Consider the following 23,799-nt stretch of genomic DNA (forward strand, 5'->3'; position numbering starts at 1 on the left):
AGCTCAAGCGATTCCTCGGGTTTGCAAATTTCTATCGAAGATTCATCCAGAATTACAGTTCCATTGCATGCCCTCTGACTAGCCCTGTCCACAGCAAGCGGCTCCAACGGCCAATGAAGCCTTCAACACCCTCAAGTAAACCTTCACCAGCGCACCACTCCTCATGCACCCTGACCCAGGGAAACCCTTCATTGTCGAAGTAGATGCCTCAACCACCGGGTTAGGAGCTGTGCTTTCTCAGAAGCAGGGGAATCCAGCCCGACTCCATCCATGTGCCGCCTTCTCCTTCTCAGGTGCAGTGGGCAGCCATGGTGGGTCAGGTGCAGCGGGCAGCCATGACGGGTCAGGAGCCTTGGGCGGCCATGGCAAAGCCCCACCCACATGTGTGGCGCCCACATGTCCCCCACCCACGGGTACTTAGAATCGACTAAGGATAGATTACAGGCTGGTTCGTTATAACGAATTACGTCCTTGTCCAGTCCCATCAGAAACACAGCTTTAAGGCATGCATCAGTCCAGCTCACCAAATAAGAGACCTCCAAAAACTCCATAACATACCTCTCCAACGGCCTGCCACTCTGCCGCAAAAGGCAAAGTCTTTCATCCGCCTGGAGAGACTCAGGGTGCAAGGAAGTCAGTAAAATACCCATCTTCTCTTGTGGAGATCCAGCTGTATTGGTCTGTTCTTCTGTTACGGTGTGTAGTATGCAGTAGAGATGATGCATACAAGGATATCCACAAAAGGGTATTTTAATGAAGATCGCGGAGCAGAAGCATATACACATACTAAACAACATGGAATAACATATAAGAACAGACAAGGAGTGAAGGGAGTGAGTCCAAATATATAGTGAGTGCAAACGAGAAAGTCCAGGTGATGATGATTAGTGATGATGGGGAGATGACGAGGGAAGTGAGTGCAGGTGTGGAGAACAAGAGGATCCTGGGAAATGGAGTCCGGGGAACAAGGGATCTGTGACAGTTGTAGTGTTTTGCTGACAACTACAGACAGTTTGGAAGAACAAGTCCAAATGCTCTCGATTTCAAAGCCGCAATCCACTGTTCTGGTGCAAATATAAATGTCACAGTGCAAAACAGTGCACACTGACAGCTAGTGTTAAGGCCGTTTCACAAGGGACACAGCAGTTGAGACGAGTGTAAAGTTAATTTTAATGCATTTTTTGCATTCCACTGAAGTTTTTCAATCGTATTTTCTATGTAAACAGAAATGTTTGACCGTTGTGCTCGCATCTTTTGCAGCATCACATGTGCTGCATCATAATCATGTGGCACTTAAGGAAAAAAAACACGCCTCTAGAAAAATAATTTTAGCAGCAGATATGGCCTTGAGGCATCAGTGCCTTTGTTCATATGGACATCTGACTGCTAAGTAGGGTTTGTGTTTTCAGCAATAGAATAAAAATCTGTAAATGGAAAATCTCCATGGTGCCTTTTGCGCATTTGCAGGTTTTTTTTTTTTTTTTACTTGTTACTTTGTACTTTTTTAGAAAATATTTACCATTTATTCAAGTTTTTTTATTTAGGATATTACTTTTTTGATCCTTCATGTCCATGATCTAAATAATTAAATGGTTGTTGTCTTTTGAAAGTGTGTAGTGTGTACTTTCATTATGCTGTTATATTATGATTATATATTCAGTGGCATAAAATGGTCTTGAAATGGCAATAATATCTTTTATCGCAATTATTTCGGGAACAATATATCGCACAACAAAAAGTAGTTATCGTGACAGGCCTAGTTCTACACCTTCATTTGAGTCCAGCTGTGTTTGATTATACTGATTGGACTGGATTAGGAAAGCCACACACCTGTCTATATAAGACCTTACAGCTCACAGTGCATGTCAGAGCAAATGAGAATCATGAGGTCAAAGGAACTGCCTGAAGAACTCAGAGACAGAATTGTGGCAAGGCACAGGTCTAGCCAAGGTTACAAAAAAATTTCTGCTGCACTTAAGGTTCCTAAGAGCACAGTGGCCTCCATAATCCTTAAATGGAAGACGTTTGGGACGACCAGAGCCCTTCCTAGAGCTGGCCGTCCGGCCAAACTGAGCTATCGGGGGAGAAGAGCCTTGGTGAGAGAGGTAAAGAAGAACCCAAAGATCAATGTGGCTGAGCTCCAGAGATGCAGTCGGGAGATGGGAGAAAGTTGTAGAAAGTCAACCATCACTGCAGCCCTCCACCAGTCGGGGCTTTATGGTAGAGTGGCCCGACGGAAGCCTCTCCTCAGTGCAAGACACATGAAAGCCTGCACGGAGTTTGCTAAAAAAACACCTGAAGGACTCCAAGATGGTGATAAATAAGATTCTCTGGTCTGATGAAACCAAGATAGAACTTTTTGGCCTTAATTCTAAGTGGTATGTGTGGAGAAAACCAGGCACTGCTCATTACCTGTCCAATACAGTCCCAACAGTGAAGCATGGTGGTGGTAGCATCATGCTGTGGGGGTGTTTTTCAGCTGCAGGGACACGACAACTGGTTGCAATCGAGGGAAAGATGAATGCGGCCAAGTACAGGGATATCCTGAACGAAAACCTTCTCCAGAGTGCTCAGGACCTCAGACTGGGCCGAAGGTTTACCCTCCAACAAGACAATGACCCTAAGCACACAGCTAAAATAACGAAGGAGTGGCTTTACAACAACTCTGTGACTGTTTCTGAATGGCCCAGCCAGAGCCCAATTGAGCATCTCTGGAGAGACCTAAAAATGGCTGTCCACCAACATTTACCATCCAACCTGACAGAACTGGAGAGGATCTGCAAGGAGGAATGGCAGAGGATCCCCAAATCCAGGTGTGAAAATCTTGTTGCATCTTTCCCAAAAAGACTCATGGCTGTATTAGATCAAAAGGGTGCTTCTACTAAATACTGAGCAAAGGGTCTGAATACTTAGGACCATGTGATATTTCAGTTTTTCTTTTTTAATAAATCTTCAAAAATGTCAACAATTCTGTGTTTTTCTGTCAATATGGGGTGCTGTGTGTACATTAATGAGGACAAAAAAATGAACTTAAATGATTTTAGCAAATGGCTGCAATATAACAAAGAGTGAAAAATTTAAGGGGGTCTCAATACTTTCCGTACCCACTGTATATATTTGTGAAAAATAGTATTAATATTCAATTACAACTTGAAGTAAAAGATGTTTTGTTTTCTTTAATGATAATGTGGTAAGAGGAGGGCACTCTTGTATTCAAATATATACAAAGTAGCGACTACGCCACCCCAAACTGAATCAGCTGGTTCGATTTTCTTCCCACAATCATCAAACAATGAGACGTGGATATGTACAAAAAAAAAAAAAAAAAAATCTTTATTGAATTGTAATAAATAGTTTTAAAAAGGAATCATAGGTCATATAGCAATGCAATGCTGGTGGCAGCCAGCCACTCTAGACTAATATATAATATTTAGATAGAGAACAAATTGATCACCACACAACAACAATTCTCGCCACTGAGCTGGGGTGCGCCCAGAGGAGGGCAGGCTTCAAAACAACCCCTCTTGAGTATCCCCGTGTACAAAATCTCACAAGCACGCATACACTTAGTGCAATCCACTGCAAGGAAATCCACACCACACACTTTTGGGAAAGGAGAAAGGCAAAAACAAAGACAAGGCAATGTCCCCATTTTTGTTATATTATAACAAAAACATAACAAACCCAAAAACAAAAATAACAAAGAAGCAAAATAAAGCAAAACAGCAGTGTTGAGACTAGGCCATGCAGGCCTAAAATACATTAAACAATTACATTAAAATAACATACCTTCAGGACGACCATAGGGACATACGTGGGTTTACATACCAACAAGCAGTACTTCCAGTTAGATATCTGGCAAACCAATTCCTTAAAGTTCACTGAACAGAAAAATAATGCATCACACATACACCCAATAAACTCATCAGCATTCCGTGCATGCACCTGAAAAATACACTTTACATACCTAGCAGGAGAGCAGCAGCCCCTCACAGCACACCGTGTTTTACATTCAAGAAATTTGTTTTCAAACAGCCAACCCTCTTAAGCAGTAATAAAAGTAACCATGACCAGACACCAGCTGCACAGAAAAGTCAGTCAACAAATAATACGAATGCCGAGGCATAGCCATGCCAAGCAAACACCTACCTCGAATAAAGTGGTGGACTACCGGAAACCCAGACCCAACAATGACGCAATGATGATGCGATCTCACACTAGCCTGGGGAAGCTCTTTATATATACACACACACACACACACCGCTCAATTTATACTCCTCATGGGGCAGAGATATCTATGAACTGTATTTACCCCCCACTTTTGCATCGCTAACCCGATGAAGAATAAAGATATTGCAACCATACCACCTCAATTCCAAGGCCTAAAAATAGCAACTACGGAATTAGATGCAGAAGCAGTAGAGGGTACGACCCTCCCTGTGCGAGGGAGATGATGAGGATTGGAATGATAACCAGCAGTTACCCGTCCTGTACACCGTACCGGAGTCCCCCTTACCTCCAGCTGCCCAGTCACCCAAGGACTCGATACTGGTACGGAGCTGACTTCTACCACCTCCAATTCACCAGAAGAACTTACCTGTTCTGAAGTAGCCAAATCTAAAACTCCCTCCGGTAACTGAGACCCAGTTTGCGTGGGCAGGTCTGATGTCCCAAACTCCCCATGCACAGCAGCTGGACCTCCGAGTATCACCCCTACCAGGTCTACTTCCTCCTCATCCTGCCCTGACCCTTCAAGGACTCTGTTTACCTGAGATACCTCAACCGGAGCACCCTTCAGAACTCGCCCTTTGAGCAGTGAACTGTGTTTATTTTTTACCTTGCTCAAGTCATTCCTAGGTGCTATGGAATAGACCCCACCACCCTCCCGCTCTCTAACCCTGCTCTCTGAGGTACATCAACTGACCCTCTAGCAAGGGTACAGCCGGGACCTGCTAATCGTGTCTTACCTTACGTCTCTGTGCAGCTACCTGTAACTGCTTTTTGGCACCCTCAAAAGCCACTTGTAGCCTGGCTTGATGTTCCCGAATCCATTTGAGCACACTGCCAGCAACCGGTTCCTGCACTCTACCCAACAGGAAGTCCACAGGCAACCGTGGTTCCTGTCCCAACATCAAAAAAATAGGGTGACTCACCAATTGCTTGATGCAGAGTGGTATTACAATAAAAGAGGACCTGAGGATAATTTTCTGAACGAGTAGCAGCTACAAATTTAATTGTGCCACCTGGAATACGATCGCCTTGAGGACCATGTAGCTTTACATTACCCATTCTCTCGGAAGGAAGCTGAATGCTCGCCTGATGACAATGTTGCAATGCTTGAAAAACTGGCTTAGGTGCACCAGACACTGGTGGGGAAATCGAAAAAAGCCAGCCCATGCTGTCCAAAGAGCTCCTGGTAGCACCGGCCCAATACATTGATCCCCAACACACCAGGGGCTTGAGCACAGGGTCCCTGACTACCAACACACCACATTTCGAAAACAACTTCCCACAGAGCTCAACCTCTAACTCCATATAACCTATATAAGGGATGGATAGCAGTCCTATTAGCCCATCAGCAGCCCTAAGCTGTAACCAGTGACAAGTCTTAAGACGATCTTGGCCCCAAGGCTCAAAATGTTCTCGGAAACAGCTTTCAGTAATGGTAGAAACCATTGAGCCAGTATCAATCAAGCAGGACACAGATACACCGCCCATAACCACAACCAATGTGGGCACGACGACATTAACCCTCTGGAGTCTGAGGCTGATTTGGGGCCTGGAGAACTTTTGACATGCCCTGACATTTGTGCTTTTTTCAGTTGTTCATAAACATATTAATGGAAAAAGTGTCATTACACTGTATTCAGCACAAACTAGGCTACAATAATATGTGAGGAACATGTATGTACATGTTTGTGTTTTTGAAGGAATAACATTTATGCGTGGTTGTTGAAAAAACAAAAAACTTAAGTCACTGAAATAAGGCCAAAATGTTCATAAGACTTTAGGGTATTGGAGGTTGTAGACTAGAGTTTTTGCTTCAAAATTATGTAAAAATTATGCTGCCTACTCCTTCATATAAAACAATATATTGATTTAGTTTTTGTAAGACACTTTTTGCCAAGAAACACAGTATGCGAGGAGGCGTGAATCACCACTGAATAATGGGCCATTCTCACCTGAGAAGACAAAAGAATTGGATAGTAATGAGCTGAAATGACTTGCATATTAATGAGGCATTTCAGTCAGGTAGGCTGTGAAAAAAAACCTTCTGTGATGTCTCAAGCTCATTATGATATATGAAACATACAGAAAAATATTACAATATAAAGTAATGGTTTTATATTATACTTTAAAATATAATGTATTTCTGTGATGCAAAAAGATATAGATATAGACTTTTAGTTTAAAAGCATGCACATTTGGAGAAATATTGGATTCTCATATGCTTATGTCAATTTTCTATACAGAGGAGTTATATTAACTTAATATTCATTGTCATTACTATGAGCGCTGGTGTTTTCAATTCATCCTTGAAGTCGGAGGGCGCTCTGTGCATTTTAGTCCACAAATTCATCTAAAAGAAGAAGAGGCTATTCCATGAATGGAGTTTCCAATTCATACAGCAGCCGGAGGGCGCTAAAGAAACAAAAACTCATCTAAACTTCATCTATAGAAGAAAAGAAAACAGGAAGTAACTGCATGTCTTCTAGAGATCGCTAACCATGACTTTTACATCCAGATAAACACTTTTCAAGACAATAAATACACGATTGAGACGATGAATGCATGTATTGACTGAATTAGCGTCTGAATAGCTCTGGCTCCGTGGGCGTGGCCGCATTAGCAGATAATGAGCTGAATCACGGATTTCTGACATGGCTCTCTTTTCATACAGATTACATAAACAAAGAAGGTTTGTTTTCGATTTGACTTACATGATTTAAAACCTGACATCTTAACGTTTTTTTAGACATAAGTGTATTTTTTTGTCATTAGTATTCACTAAGTTACAGTTCATTTTCTGAGAACTATCAGATTGGAGTTCGTTCAGAGGGAGAGGAGAAATCACGCATCATGTTAGTTTTCTTTATTTTACAAAAAGCACAACATTCTGTTTTTACTCTGAGTGTACACAAATGAAAGAAGTTATTCCACAGATTAAAATGGTGTATAACTCTTAATTGTATGTGCAACATTGACGGAGTATTTTTAGTCTCTTTCACACTGATAAGAAAAAAACCACGGTGGTATCGCCGGCGATACCGTCAGACCTCAGAGTGTTAAATGCGACACCGTACCGTTCCTATTACCCCCATCAGAGCCTATGTTTTCCCCAACCGAGCTGTGGCTCAACAACTTGGCGGGAACTAGTTTCCCAACGCACAGCCTGAACGAGGCCGTCTGTCTCCCAGTGCCCTGGTGTCTGTTCGTTCGGTCAAGGGAGAGCGAGGGGGAACACGTTTTTGACATCTTCTACATATAACTAAACCACCACGCACTGGCTGAATGGTACGAGATGGATTCCATAATTGGGCTACACTCTGGGCAAGCTGAGTTAACTGTTCTTGCTGCTGTTTTAACATTTCCCTAAGTTCACTCATCTCAGAGAGCTGCGGAGATTGATCTACCTGCGGACATGTACCACTTTGCACCCCATATTGAAACCATGAGCTAATGGAAACGAATGGCTACGATTCCCTGCTCCTCCAGGCATACCCTCACATTCCCACCTAATAGCATCACTATGAATGTCTATGTGGCAGGGGGGGCGTGGTTCAGCGGAGTCTGCAGCGGGAGAGAGTATTCAACGCCAGGAGAAACAGGAGCCTGCGAGAGAGAGAAGGACTGGCTGTTTCCCCACTCCTGGATGTCTGTCTGCTGCTGGAGTGAAGTCTGACGATTACGTTGATTATTTTGTGCCTGTTTGCACATTGTTTTTGTGACATTATTATTTTTGGTGCTAATAAACAGCCAGTAGTCACCTGCCGACCCTGTCCTCTTCCCTCCTTACTTACGAACTTTTTTACAGTCTAGCAGTGTAGCAGCGGGTTGACGACGCACTAACTGCTTCAGTTCACGACGAAAAGCCATGCTAAGCCATCTCCAGGAGACCCATGAGAGCAAGAGAAAACTCCAACAATGTCTCACCCTCCTGTTGCCTCCTGGAGAAGAAAGCCTCCTGCAAGGCGACATACGACTGGGTACACCCATAAAGTTCCTTTAAAGCGGAGATAATCTTACTGGGATCTTCCCATTCACTAATGGACCTATACTTAATTTATTCGCGTGCCTCCCCCTCTAAGTGATTAAACAAAAAGAAGGATTGGTCTGCCACAGATAAATGCCGTGCCCACATGCAGGCCTGCACTTCTTCAACCCACTCATTAATCCCTATGCCAGACCTACCGTTAAACTTTGGACATTTTCTTTCCCTCAGTATAAACATTTCAGTTAGTGCAACGTCCACCGGTTGAGAAGCACTTACCGATGGCCCAGGTGTACTAGAAGCACCACAACTAGGACCAGGGGAACTGGCCAGGGCCTGATCTTGTCGCAACTTAAAATTGTCGGCTCTTAATTGAGCTACCAATTCTCTTAGTTCCTGCAATCCGTCTTCCATTGTTATAAAGATCACACAAATGCAAAGAAACTTACTGCAATTTCGAATAGAGGATGTCACAGGTAAGGATGGAACTAAACTTACCAAATATTGCTTTCCCAGCCAAATAAACACTGCTGTTTTGCTTCTGAAAAAAAAAAAAAAAAACACACAAAAAAAAAACAAGACACCAAAAAGACATATCACTCACAACAATGTTACCACCAATATCCACGTCTCAAGTCGGTATATTTAGAAGGAAAGACACTGCCGACTACGCCAAATGTGGCAAGATGAGGGCACACTTTATTGAATTGTAATGAATAGTTTTAAAAAGGAATCACAGGTCATATAGCAATGCAATGCTGGTGGTAGCCAACCACTCCAGACTACTAATATTTAGATAGAGAACAAATTGATCACCACACAACAACAATTCTCACCACTGAGCTGGGGTGCGCCCAGAGGAAGGCAGGCTAAGCAGTGGGCTTCAAAATAACCCCCCTTGAGTATCCCCCCGTGCACAAAATCTCACAAGCACGCGCACACACACACACACGTTTGTTTTTGTGAATTGTGGGGACTTTCCATAGGCCGCAATGCATTTTATACTGTACAAACCGTACTTTCTATGCCCCTACCCTACCCCTAACCCTAAACCTAACCATCACAGGAAACTGTGCACACCTTTATTTTCTCACAAAAACATAATTTAGTATTTTTATTAATTAATTTACATTGTGGGGACGGTGGCTGGTCCCCACAATGTAGGTGAACTCAGGTTTATATTACATCGTGGGGACATTTGGTCCCCACAATGTAATATAAACAAAAGCACACACACACACTTAGTGCAATCCATTGCAAGGAAATCCGCACCACACACTTTCGGGAAAGGAGAATTTCCACTCTCCAAGAATAGCCAGCCAGCTCCTACAAAAAGATGAAAAGAAAAAAAAGTTAGTGATGCAAAAACTTGTGAAAATGAGATCCAGGCAGTAGATAAAGTTGATAAAAAATTATTTATTCATTACAATTCAATTTAGCCTCACACGCAAACTTTAATCGATAATGAAAATACTTAATAAAACCAAAAGGTAAAATAACCATCATAAAGTATTAGTCAATAGTTAATAATAAAATTTAGAGTATTGTAAAATCCAGAGTATTGTATCTAATAGATGAAGATCAAAAAGAGCAATAATTAAGACATTTGCAGATAAGAGACAAGAAGTAGAAGCCAAGGAGAGCAAAGGAGGGAAAAAGCTGAATTATCAATTACTTGGTCAGCTTTATAACATGAACATATAGGGAAATTTACATCCCACTCAAATTGATGTTTTGTTCTAAAAGAAAAGGTTAATTTCACCCATTACGTCATCTACTGGTCCAGTGTCAAAAATAGTTGTTTTATCCCCTTTGGGGAATTTTACAAATCTTACACTATTAAATGTCAGCAAATATTAATTCTGAAAAAACACCACTTTTGCCGTACTTGGCAGGCGTCCAATGTCTAACCACAAACGTGTCAGCATGACCTGGCTGTCACACTGAAACACTTGAAGAACAATTGAACATAGCAAGCATACTCTCTTAAATATAAAATAACCATAAGGGTACAATCACCAGTGAATACTTGAAAATATGATAAGAGTTAATCTATAAAGTATGAGTACATAAATATATGAAAGCAAAAGTAAAACTGATAAATCATAAGCCATAAATGATTAAAAATAAATATTAATAAAAATGCATGAATATGAATATTGACCATTTCGGATCCATCAGTTAGTAACAACGAAAAAAAAAGAATCAAAATACAAAGGCAAAACAGCACTAGCTATGAGTCTCACCACAATAAACAAAACCAAAACACAGTCAAAAGATTTAACTGATCTTTACAAAAAGGAAACAAAAATAAATTAGATTAAAGGGCTCAAAAATATATTATATATACTTGGCTATCAAAAACAAAAACAAAAACGACACTAAACATGAACATACAAATACAAGATTATAAACAAACAAACAAAAAAATAAAAATAAAAAAGGAAATTTAACGAGTTTAACAGATTAAACTGAATAAATCCAAAACACACAATGACAACACAAAACAAACAATATAAGCAGATCAAATATAACAAACATAAAAACAAAAAAGAAACAAAATAAAGCAAAACAGCAGCGTTGAGACTAGGCCATGCAGCGATAGACCCCACCCAATTTGCAGGCCTAAAATACATTAAACAATTACATTAAAATAACGTACCTTCAGGACGACCACAGGGACATAAGTGGATTTACATACCAACAAGCAGGACTTCTGGTTAGATATCTGGCAAACCAATTCCTTAAAGTTCACTGAACAGAAAAATAACGCATCACACATACACCCAATAAACTCTTCAGCATTCCGTGCACGCACCTGAAAAATACATTTTACATACTTAGCAGGAGAGCAGCAGCCCCTCACAGCACACCGTGTTGTACATTCAAGCAATTTCTTTTCAAACAGGAACTCTATAGCAGTAACGCAGGGGAGCAAACCCTCTTAAGCAGTAATAAAAGTAACCACGAACAGACACCAGCTGCACAGAAAAGTCAGTCAACAAACAATACGAATGCCAAGCCATAGCCATGCCAAGCAAACACCTACCGCGAATAAAGCGGCGGACTACCGGAAACCCAGACGCAACAATGACGCAATGATGATGCAATCCTAAAATTTGGTAAATTTTTTTATTGTAAATTATTTTTAAAAATGAAACTTTCATAATTCTAGATTCCCTACATGTAAAGTAAAACAATTCAAAAGTTTTTATTTTTTATTTTTTTATTTTGATGATCATGAAAGTCCAAAATCCAGTATCTCAAAATATTACAATATTTCCTAAGATCAATCAAAAAATGGATTTTCAAAACAGAAAAGTTCAAGTTCTTTAAAGTGTGTTCATTTGTACACTCAATACTTGGTCGGCAGCGCATATTACAGCAAAAGACTTGCTCCTAGCACAAATTACAGCATCAGTGAAGTGTGGCATGGAAGTGATCAGCCTGTGGCACTGCTGAGGCACTATTGAGCCTTCAGATTATCTGTATATTGTTGGATCGACTGTTTCTCATCTTTCTCTTGAAAATATCCCATAGATTCAGGGGTCAGGCATATTGGCTGGCCAATAAAACACAGTAATATCATGGTCAGCAAACCACTTGGAAGTAGTTTTTGCACTGTGAGCAGGTGCTAAGGTCCTGCTGGAAAAGGAAATCAGCATCTCCATAAAGCTTGTCAGCGGATGGAAGCATAAAGTTCTCCGAAATCTCCTGGAAGATGGCTACATTGACTTTGCACTTGATAAAACACAATGGACCAACACCAGCAGATGTCACGGCCCCCCAAATCATTACTGACTTCAGAAACTTCACACTAGACTTCAAGCAGCTTGGATTCTGTGCCTCTCTAGTATTCCTTCAGACTCTGGGACCATGATTTCAACATGAAATGCAAAATGTACTTTTATCTGAAAAGAGGACTTTCAACCACTGTTCACTGTCCAGTTCTTTTTCTCCTTAGCCCAGGTAAGATGCTTCTGATGTTGTTTCTGTTTCAGAAGTGGCTTCGTAGTCCTTTTCCTGAAGATGTCTGAGTGTGGTGACTCTTGATGCGCTGACTCCGGCTTCATTTGACTCATTGTGAAGCTCTCCCAAGTGTCTGAATCGGCTTTACTTGACAGTATTCTCAAGCTTGTGGTCATCCCTGTTGCCTGTGCACCTTTGCCTACCCAATTTCTTCCTTCTAGTCAACTTTGCATTTAATATGCTTTGATACATCACTCTGTAAACAGCCACCAAAAAAAAAAAAACTTTTTCACGATATTCTAATTATATGACCAGCACCTGTAAATTGTGAAATTACTCATTATATATGGAAAATTCTTTATCCACAAATGTGAATGGGGAGGGAAAAAAAAACAACTAATTTTACTCATTTTGAAATAGAAATAGGTCACTACTTGTATACATTAAAAGAAACAAGAAATAACAATGCCCAAAAAGCTGTAAATTATTTTAAAGCCTTAAATCTATTCTTTGAATATTTTGTAACGTTGTAAATACATGTGAATTTTTTTGCTACTTTCTTTTTTCTTTTCTTTTTATTTATCATAACATTTAATTTGATGATTATTTAATGTAAAATATGTTATTGCCTTTGTTTGTTTTTTGCAATAAAAAAAGTCATTGAGTCATTCGTTCATTCATTAAAATTTGAGGAATGAAGTAAATGGCCATTGAATCATTGGTTCACCCGATTGATTTGCTCAAAACATGAATTTGTTCAGAAACAAAACAGCACTGTGTCTTGCTAGGAGACACACAACAGTTCTGCTGTGGCTTTTACATATTTTTGTTGGCCAAACTGAGACAATAACAAAATAGACACTATTGTGTCTAAAATATAACACAATATTACAGTTTTTCTCAGTCGCTTTGGTGCATTTCTCACATCACTATTTACATTTGCACAACAGTTAGTTCAACCTCCACAACATTTAGTCATTTGTGCACATCATAGTAGCAAATGCAAATGCCTTTGGACATGCATTCTCTGCTGTTTTATAACATTATCATTTGCTTATGTCATGTCAGTCAAAATTAACTATACTTGTGAATGCTGAATTCCATATAAAACTAATAGTCCTCATTTCATTGCTTGAGTCATTACATACAATGTTGAACTAGTTGTCAAAATCTGTCAAGCAAATTTTAGACATTTTTTAAAATCTTTTTTTCCTGAAAATGTTTCCTAAATTGAACAGTTTCTCTCAAGTGAATCTCAACTTTCACTGATGAGAAGGGGTGTGTGAAGCATTAGTTGCAACCAATGATAAGCCACTTCTCTACAATCACTGTCAGAGCTGAATCCCATAAACCCTCACTTTTTTTTTTTTGGAAGAGGGGTAAAGGTGTGGGGAGGAAGGGGAAGGGGACAAAACAGGGGAAGAGGAAGAAGAGGCCAAGTATATAGGCAGATCCCTGATGAAATCAGGGCTACAATTGTGGGTCATGTTGTCAATCACGGCCTCACAATGGCTGAGGCTGGTCGAAGGGTGCAGCCAAATGTTGGGAGAACCACTGTAAATTCAATTATTCAAACATTTCGTCGGGAGAACAAGTGTGCATAAATGGACAGTAATTCAGCACTAAACAATCTGCACTGCACTACTGTCATTGTGTCATACATGAAGCTTGCAGTGGGACAAGAACTTGTCACTGTACATTTTACATTTAGACGTACAGCTTTACTGCATCACACATTTAGTGTATTGTAGTGTACAGTAGTGTTACAGTAAAGATTTGCCATATGTACTGTAATATTGTTTACAGTTTGCACAGCTCTACTCAAAGGGAGTTTATGTTTGTTGCAAATAAGGGTGTATTTTTTCTTTTGCACAATGCTGTGAACAAATTAGAATTGCAAAGAGCATATGCAGTAAAAATGTGAAACATACATATTCAGTGTCTTGTACTCAGTTACCTCACTAAATACATTAACTGTATTTTTCAAATGGCTGTGCAAATAGTATATAGTGCTGTCTTGAGCATTTTCAGGTAGTGTCACCACGATCTGACTTTTTTGCGTTGGAGAACATTGACAGAGTAAATTGTCATAATGAAAACATGACAAAGCCATTTGAATATCTTGTTCATAAACAATGGTGTCAGGACTTTTCATCTTGATGACACTGACACTTTCATTGACATGAATACTTGCTTTTGAGGAATGACCTATCCATTTTGAGCAAGTGACACGCTTTTGCAGGTTATCAACTAGGTTTTGCAGTTTGTACTAATTGTTTTGAGAACTGCATTAACTGTTGTGCAAAAGTAAATAGTGATGTGAGAAATGCACCAAAGCGACTGAGAAAAACTGTAATTACTTATTTATTGATATCACATATCACATTTACACTCATGCTATCCAGGACAAAAATAGCACTTGTGTAATATTGCTTAACTATATCATATGATATAAATATGAGATAAAAAAAATCATAGGGGCATTTTTGCCTTGATATATTGAATTTTAGGGGCATTCTATGGGCTCCATCATGCAGTTGTTGCCCTGCATCATGTCATCAATCAACTGAATAAAATGTATGACCTTATGTAGGTCTGGTGCGTAAAATGCATTAAAACATTTATTCACATTATTTTTCCATAACTAATTAATTAAATTAACTACTAAATTTAAATCGACAGCCGTAATAGTAATAATAATAATAATATATCTATTTTATATATCAATATTCTATTTTAGAATAGGCGATAAGCAGAAAAAACTAATATAATTGTAGACATGTCTTCCGATTTTAGTAGATCTCAATATAGATTGTACCATTAATTTTAAACATCTGAAATGATCCAACTGCAACACCATTAGATGGCCAATATGTCTTTGCTTTAACTGCAGAATTTACATGATTTTCACTTTAGTATGTGAACTAGGGCCAGTCTTTTGATATGTGGCCTGAGAGGAAACCTATTGTAGTTGAGCTGGGTTTCCAGGATCATGGCCAGTAGTGGTGGCTTGGTTTGGCTTTAATTTGTTGCACTTTTCTTACATAGGGTGAGCCAGGACTTCCAGGGCTGCCTGGACTCCCCGGGATTAAGGTAAATGTTGTGTCTCCAAAACCCCCGGCCCTACCCATCCCCCATATTCAGCTGCTTGTAAGCCAATGTCATGTCTATAGACTCTGTAACAGTTGTTGAAGTGCAACTGTATTGTGTCCATATATCTTTCACATTAACATGTATGGCTTTCATTAGTAATTGTTTTTCAATGGAGTGTGTTTTTCATTGGCTTATTCAAATGTTCATTATCAGGATTTATTGATTATAGAATCATTTATTAATGATTCATCAGTGAATCAGACAATTACTTGGCTCAGTTTATCCTTGTATTCATTTAAAGACTCTCATCTTCAGACTCGGAATAGATTTAACTCTTCAGAAATTACATATCTGACTTATTTCATTGGTATTTTTATGCTTCAGCCTTTATTTTCACAAAAAAAAAAAATAATAATAATTGGTTCCACTGACTTGTATTATGATTTTTCAAACAGACTCCACTAAAATCAAAGAGTGCATTAACCTCCTGAGTGTGTCGAATCATACAGTAAACATTTTACCAGAGTCACTGAAAATCATTCAACCACTTGGTGTTTTGTAATGGAACTTTCTTTTTGCCTTCTGAACTGAAAATTAAAAGTTGATTGCAGATGTTCATGTTCCAAATTGGCAAAACACATTTTTGAAAATAATGAGAAAGTGAGTGGAAAATCACTGGAGCGATGGATTTTTCCATAGTTCCATAGTTTGTAAATGCTTAAACAGGCATGAGCTAATGCTTGTTGCTGTTTTGTTTTGTTTGCTTGTGTTTTTATATGCCTGCAACCTGTTGGCCTTGTAAAAATCCCTCCTATTCTATGTAACCCTAGTTTTACTTAAGATCTGGATGCTAGCATTGTGCTAATGTGATGCTCTAATGTTCTTTTGAGGAATCTGAGAATGAGACCCTTAAATGTAAATTATCTGCAACAGGGGGTTACACACTATACGAGCTGACAACAACTCTGTCACCCAATAACTTTATTTGAAAATGGATATTGGGAAGAAATTGGATTAAATTTTGAATTGAATTTAAATTAAATGAACCCTTTCATACATAAGTTTAAAATATTCTGGCTGACCTCCCAGAGTTAAGGCCATCATTAGAATGGTTCCTTTATTGTTTCCATGATAACGCATCATGATTGTCATGTAACACACCGTGGCCACACTATAGGTGCGTCACAATTTTACTTATGCACTATTCTATGACGTTTTTAAGTATAAATAGTGTGTGTGTGGAATTTTGGACACTTTATGCGCTCAACTGTTGCAGCTTTAATTACGTAGTGGAGGGGAAGGGGCTGTCAGACTCTGATGTTAAATGACAAAATAACCTTATACAATTCATGCACTACATGGATGAGTACATAGTGCATAAGTGCATAGTGTATAAGTGCATAGTGCATAGTGTGTCACTTGGGACGCAACTTATATGACAGATGTATCGCTTTTCTCACCATGTCATCAACTATCTGATATTCTGATTCTCATATATTTTCAAGTGAGTGTTTTGTCATTTAAAAACCTACATCATGATCTTGATCTTAATCTATAACGCGAGATGGGCACCACCTTGTTTGTTTGCGCTTTAGTTCAGAGAGTCCTGTCAGTTGGATTTATAGGCTACAGCACGTGAATTCATCCATTTGTACCAAAATACATGTGGTCGGTGAACTGGGAGAAGAATAGAGTGAGCTTTATAGTTACTTACACAATGTGTATCTGATATAAATTAACATCGGCAAATTATAGGCTTTTTGAATGGATTGTTTTTGCGGCTTCCATAGACATGGTAGTGTATATTTCATTAGCTGTTGCATTGAAACACCACAAGATTTTATTAATTTTATTATTATTATTTTATTCATTTATTTATTTATTTCAGTATATTGAGTCAGCCGACAGCTCCAGGGGCCGTATTCACAAAACATTTTATCTTACAACTAAGTGTTCTCCTAAATGGCAGTGAAACTTCTTAGTTAAGAGTTTTCTCTTAAAACCTATTCATGAAGCTGCTGAGACAAACTTTTACTAAGGAATAGAGAGAAATCTAAACTAAGAGAAAGGGCGGAGTTGACCTCGTTGCTATGGACTATGACCACAGTGATTGGCTGATGGGGAAGAGTCTCTGTCAGCGATTTAATCATAGAAATATTGTAGAATGAGGTATCATGTTGCCATATACAAATAAAGGTTTTAAAATAGAAATGTTGCCATATTCAAATTAAGATTTTAAGATAAAAATGTTGCCATATTCAATTAAAGGTTGTAGAATGTAGGCACACAAGGAGTTCGTAGGCCGCTCTGCGTACATTCACATTTCCACAACAATTATACTCTAACAGAGTCAACTAACTACATCATTACTTTAGGTTGAATGATTTTGATTGGCTAAGAAAAAAGACAAATTTGGTAATCTTCCACACATGGTCAGATAGTCAGAAGCATATCTCCATTCGTCAGGATGCTGACGAGGGGAACCTGAAATTAGGTACTGGGTGTCCTTTTGGGTCATGGCATGGCGTCTGCTGGTCTCAAGCAGAGTGCCAGTTGTCCACCAGTACAAAGGACCTGCACAGAACACTTAGCGCACATAGATACACATGATTCACAGCTTTGTCATGGTTTCCCCAAAACATACTGATAACATGTTCTTTTCTCTCAGTGAGAGGTACAGACAATGTTCAAAATTATTTTCTAGTGTTTGAAAAGGAAAATAAATGCTTTAACATATGTTGAAGAAGTCATTCAAATAATTTAACAGAAAAATAAATGTTGATTAATAACTTAAAAGATATATATTGAAGCTGCAGTGGTTTCCAGAATCCACCCCCCTTCAGCATCTCGAGAGATTGTAGAATTCATGTGACAAATTACGTTTTATAAACAAAGTTTTGGAGGAGCACATTCAAACAGTCTATCTAATCAGCTTGAGTGGAGGTATACAGTGGTGGTCAGAATTATTGGCACCCTTGGTAAATATGATCAAAAATGACTGTAAAAATAAATCTGCTTTGTTTATCCTTTTGATCTTTAATTCATAAAATGAGTAAAAATCTAACCTTTCATTGAAGGAAAAGAATTGAAAGTGGGGGGGAAATCACATTAAGAAATAAATGTTTTTCTCCAAAACATGTTGGCCACAATTATTGGCACCCCTTTATGAGTAAAATATCTCTGAAGAATATTCCCATTCATGTTTACATTTTTTTTAGCACACCAGGGTGATCATAAACATGAAACTGTCCAGCCATGACTTCCTGTTCCACAGGGGTATAAACATGAGGAAACACAAAGGCCAAACTCTCATGCATCACAATGAGTAAAACCAAAGAATATAGTTCTGATGTGCAGCAAGAGATTGTTGAGCTTCACAAAATAAAAAGTCGAAGAAAGTCGGAACTGTAAGACTGTTCAGGGATTTTAAAATCTCTGTCAACCCTGTATTGCAGGCAGAACAATATCCACTACCGAAAATAGAGGATTTTTTTGCTACACTTTCAGGAGGATAGCTTTTTATCATAACAGACTTGGTGTAAGCATATTTACAAATGGAAATGGAGGAGGACTCAAAAGTGTTCTTGACTACCAGTACTCACAATGGCTTGTACCGCTATAACAGGCTTGTTTTCGGTGTCGCCTCAGCACCGACCTTATGGCAAAAAGCTATGGATCAGGTACTTCAGGTTTGCCCTGGTACCCAATGCTACTGTACTTCGATGACCTCAGCATCACAGGTGACAGTGACAGTAGTCACTTGGAGAACTTGGCACAAGTCTTAAAGAGATTGGAAGAGAATGGACTGCATGCAAGATGTAATAAGTGTGAGTTTTTCAAGGAAACAATCATATTGAGGGCACAAAATTGATGCAAATGGTCTGCGCAAGTGTCATGACAAGAGTTGGAGAAAAAAAGAAGAAGAAAAAAAAAGAAGAAACCTTAAATGGGACATTATAGTCATACAGTAGCATAAGTTTATTTATTTTGTCTGGGTTAGATATTTGTTGGCCAGTTAATTGTCCAAAGAGACTCCTGTATTAACGGAGTTCTTGATTCAGTGATTGCACAGTAAAAACAAAAAGAAGAACTGCCCATCGTTGTCCCGACTTTTATTTGTGTTATTTGAACAAACACAACAAGCATGGTAACCTACTCGCAAAAAATCTAGAAAATTAGATTTAAACAATGAGACTAAATGTGTTGAGCTATATAACGATAATTAGTTTTATCAAAACAGTTGTTCCCTTGTCTATTAAAACATGCAATATATTAGAGCGTGTTTGGTGTTTCCATGGTTTCTACAAAATAAAGCTGGAAACTGAGGGTTAACACAGGTATGACGCAACTGACAGGCGACTCCAAACACGTCCCGGAGCCTTGGTTAAAATTGGAATTTTCTCACAATTTACAAATAGTTGGAAACTTTTGGTGTAACTACTCAAGTGAACAAAATATATAACACTGGCCTAGTGGTTTTTGGATATTTTACTGCAAATTTTTTACATAATGCACATTTAATTTCGGGTTAAAATGCGTTGTTGTAATGATTTTTACTGAGAGTATAATATTACCCAAATTTTATGATTTATTACATTATTTATTAGTAATGCGTTATATTACTGCGTTACAGTAAAAAGTAATATATTACTGTAATGTAATTACTTTTGTAATGCGTTACTCCCAACACTGGAGCTCAATTATAGTATTTTATTACCAGTTAGGCCTACAGTAACGGCGTTGTAATGGGGAAACAGTCATTTGTTTGATTACTCGGTACTGAAAAAAATAACGCTGTTTATTTACAATGTCATTATTCCCATCACTGCATACAATACAGTACATATTAAAAAGGTCAACAATAAGTTTAAGCATTCCCTACTCAAGTGTAAAACACGTTTCCTGCAGGGCCACTGTCCTGCAGAGTTTAGATTCAACCACACTGTAAAATGTTTTTTGTCAAATTAACAGTAATTTACTGGCAACAATTATCCAGTAGTTGCTGTATTACATACCACAGTAAAATTACCATAAAAATAACTACAGTAGTTGTAATCATACAGTAAAATAAAGTACAGCATTAAGTATAATGCTGTACTTTATTTTACAATATGCTTAAAACTATTGTAGTTATTTTTACAGTTAATTATTTATTTTAATTTAACTGTTATATATTCAATAACAAGTTATTGCTTCACATCAACTTTATTTAGGTTTCATCTTTTACATTTCTGAACTTCAATACAGATTTACCAGCATTTTAATTTCATCATTTAACAAAATACAATTAAAGTCATACCACTTAATTCACATTAATACATTGTACCATTGAAAATAAATGTTGGAAATATAAAAATAAAAGTGTGAAGAGTTAAAGTACTTAATTTGTAGCAGTATACAACAATAACCAGCAAATACATACCATCTTAAATCTTAACCACATGCTATAAAGAAAAGGGTCTTCTTTATTGCGATGACTCTTCCCCCCCGTCTCACGATGGTTCAGCCCATCTGCCAGTGCCGCTGCGGGAAGAAAATGCTGTCAGCACGGCTTAACTGTGAAATGAGCACCAGCACCAAATGTATTTATAGATTTAAGTTGCAAACAACATTGGTACAAAAACAAATTTCATATACCAATTTCACGTACACTGTAAAACTTTTCGCTGTAAATTTACAGTAAAATACTGGCAGCTGGGTTGCCATCCACTTACTGTATTTTTACAGTACTACTTCTGTAATAAAAAAATTTACAGTATAGTACTGTAATTACCAAATACACTATCCTGCTGTAATATTATGTACTTTAACAGCATTATACTGTTTATCTACAGCTATTAACTGCATTTATACAGCTTTTCATACTGCACTTATATTTGTCATTGAATAATTAAAAATATACTTTTGTTATTATGTTATGGCAAAGGAAATGGAAAGCAACATACTCTGAGTTTTAAAACTTTTATTTTATTTTATTTTTTTAACGGAAAAAAGCAGAAAATTGCAATGTTGAATGTTCAACATTTTAAATGCACTCAACAGTTATAAATGAACTATAGAACAATATTATTTACTTTTAACATTTTTCCAAATATGGAGTAAAAACAAATAGTAGGCCTACAAGTTTTTCAGTACTGCTCCTTTTTTGCACAGTGTTGCCAGTCTTGGAAGTCACTTTCCCTTCTTGTTTCTTGAGCCATGGTTGGCTCATGGTTGGTTCATGGTTGATGTCAAAGTGCCTAAAAAAAGCAGAAAGAAAAGAAAAGAAAAGAAAAGAAAAGAAAAGAAAAGAAAAGAAAAGAAAAGAAAAGAAAAGAAAACAGTAATAAATATTGTGAATATATGCACCATAGCATTTTTGTGAACACAAGGACTAACAGCCTAAGCATTTGATATTGTATTCAGTGAAATCGTTTATTCATTGAATGGTCTATATGCACAACTGCTTCCGCATTGTACGTCGTGCGAAATCTCGGGATGTTTCTGGTAAAAGCATTCAGCTCACCTACATACACCACTAACCTGCTGCAGTCCAGTGCTCGTCTTCTCATTAACTGTTTTTCTCTTACTGTTTTTCTCATAATTTATACCTGTTGAATTTGGCTTGTGTGTGTTGGTGCTCTTATCCCAGTTTTTAAAATAGTTTAATAAGTGGTACCTGCCTTGAGACATTTAGCAATGTTAAATATTTAAATTAATATTTAAGGCTTAGTTTACCCAAAAATTAAATTCCTGTTGTTAATTACTTGCCCCCATGTCATTCCACACCCGTAAGACCTTTGTTCATCTTTGGAACACAAATGGAGATATTTTTTGATGAAATCTGAGAGCTTTCTGTTCCTCCATAGGCAGCAGCACAACTTACACATTCAAGGTCAAGAATGGTAGGAAACACATTGTAGTTTTTGTTATTTTTGGACCAAAATGTATTTTCGATACTTCAACATATTCTAACTAACCCACTGATGTCACATGGACTACTTTGATGATGTTTTTATTACCTTTCTGGACATGGACAGTATACCGTAAATACATTTTTAATGGAGGGACAGAAAGCTCTCGGACTAAATATAAAATATCTTAAACTGTGTTCCGAAGATGAACGGAGGTCTTACGGGTTTGGAACGACATGAGGGCGAGTCATTAATGACATAATTTTCATTTTTGGGTGAACTAACCCTTTAAAATAATGCTTAAAATAATTGACAAAATAAAATCGTTTATTCACTGAATTCTTTGTCATAAACCTGATACACTTGAAAATAAGCACAACATTTATGTAAACAATGGAGCTACATCAGATGATTCAGCCTGAAATGAAAAAAAATGCTAAAAAACAAAACAGTAAAAATCAGGTTGTAAGAATAACATATGCTAAGGTTTGTCTATAACACGAAATGTCTCGGTTACATAGGTAACCCTCGTTCCCTGAAGGAGGGAACGGAGACGTACGTCGGACAGACCGACGAATAGGAATCTCGCTAGAGAGGCCAATCTACTTCGAGTGTAACTAAAACGAGCCAATGCACATTGGCATGCAATCATATGCATCAGCTGCTCTCCTCGCAGCGCGGGTATATAATGAGCAGCAGGTGTGTTGCATCTTCAGGTTTTCGCTGAGGAGCCGAACCCAGCAGGCGGCAGCATCAGCAGGACAACGCCTGTGGCGACGGGACGTACGTCTCCGTTCCCTCCTTCAGGGAACGAGGGTTACCTATGTAACCGAGACGTTCCCATTCAGTCGGTCACGTTCGACGTACGTCGGACAGACCGACGAATAGGAATCCCTACCAAAGCGCCACAGGAGCTGCCCTCTTCCAGCGCTCTGTCGTGAGCCACCTGAACCCCCTTGCCTAAGGACGGTGGGACCAGGCTCACACAGAGAGGGTCGATCACTGTTGTTCCCAAAACCCACTCAGTGCGACAATTGGATAACGCTGGGAAAGCGTAGCCTTACATGCGATAAGGAACGCTGCGGAAGCCATATCCTTCCCCGAAGGAGTTATATGGATAAGTACATATGGACTAACCTTGTAGGTTGTACAACATATGGAAGAACTGGGGTGACTCCACTTGGTGAGAGATGGGTTCTCCCAGAGGGAAAGACACGGGCTTCGTTTAGGAGCAGCCGTGGAAAAAGCCATATGGGATCCCCGTAGGGTCACACATATGGAACCCAGCCTAAATCCGGTTCTCAAGGATACAACGGAGTATAGGCCTGGCGCCAGACGCTCCGCCACATCGGCTGCCGAAGGGTAACCGGAGGACTCAACAGGGTCTGCCCGTAGGGACTCTCTGGAGAATAGAACGTGCATGTTACGCAGCAAGCCGACACTAAGCCGGGGCCTCTCCGTGCCTCTGACCTGAGGCGAGAACACGGGAGGAGACCGGCTCGACACGAAGGCTATAGTATCTAGCGAACGTGTTAGGTGTCGCCCAGCCCGCAGCTCTACAAATGTCTGTTAGCGAGGCGCCACGAGCCAGCGCCCAGGAGGATGCCACACCTCTCGTGGAGTGAGCATGCA

At 38.9% G+C, this 23,799-nt stretch overlaps 1 protein-coding gene across 1 annotated transcript in view; it reads left to right on the forward strand.

The window, feature by feature from the left end:
* Positions 1–308: 308 nt before the first annotated feature.
* LOC137030767 (collagen alpha-1(XXV) chain) overlaps positions 309–23,799 on the forward strand; it is a 34,819-nt gene continuing 11,328 nt past the window's right edge. The window contains exon 1 of the mRNA XM_067401200.1: positions 309–413. Within this exon, the coding sequence (XP_067257301.1) occupies positions 309–413 (105 nt within the window). The remainder of the gene's footprint in view (positions 414–23,799) is intronic.

The sequence above is a fragment of the Chanodichthys erythropterus genome, chromosome 11 (assembly GCF_024489055.1).
Source record: "Chanodichthys erythropterus isolate Z2021 chromosome 11, ASM2448905v1, whole genome shotgun sequence".
Classification (NCBI taxonomy): Eukaryota; Metazoa; Chordata; class Actinopteri; order Cypriniformes; family Xenocyprididae; genus Chanodichthys; species Chanodichthys erythropterus.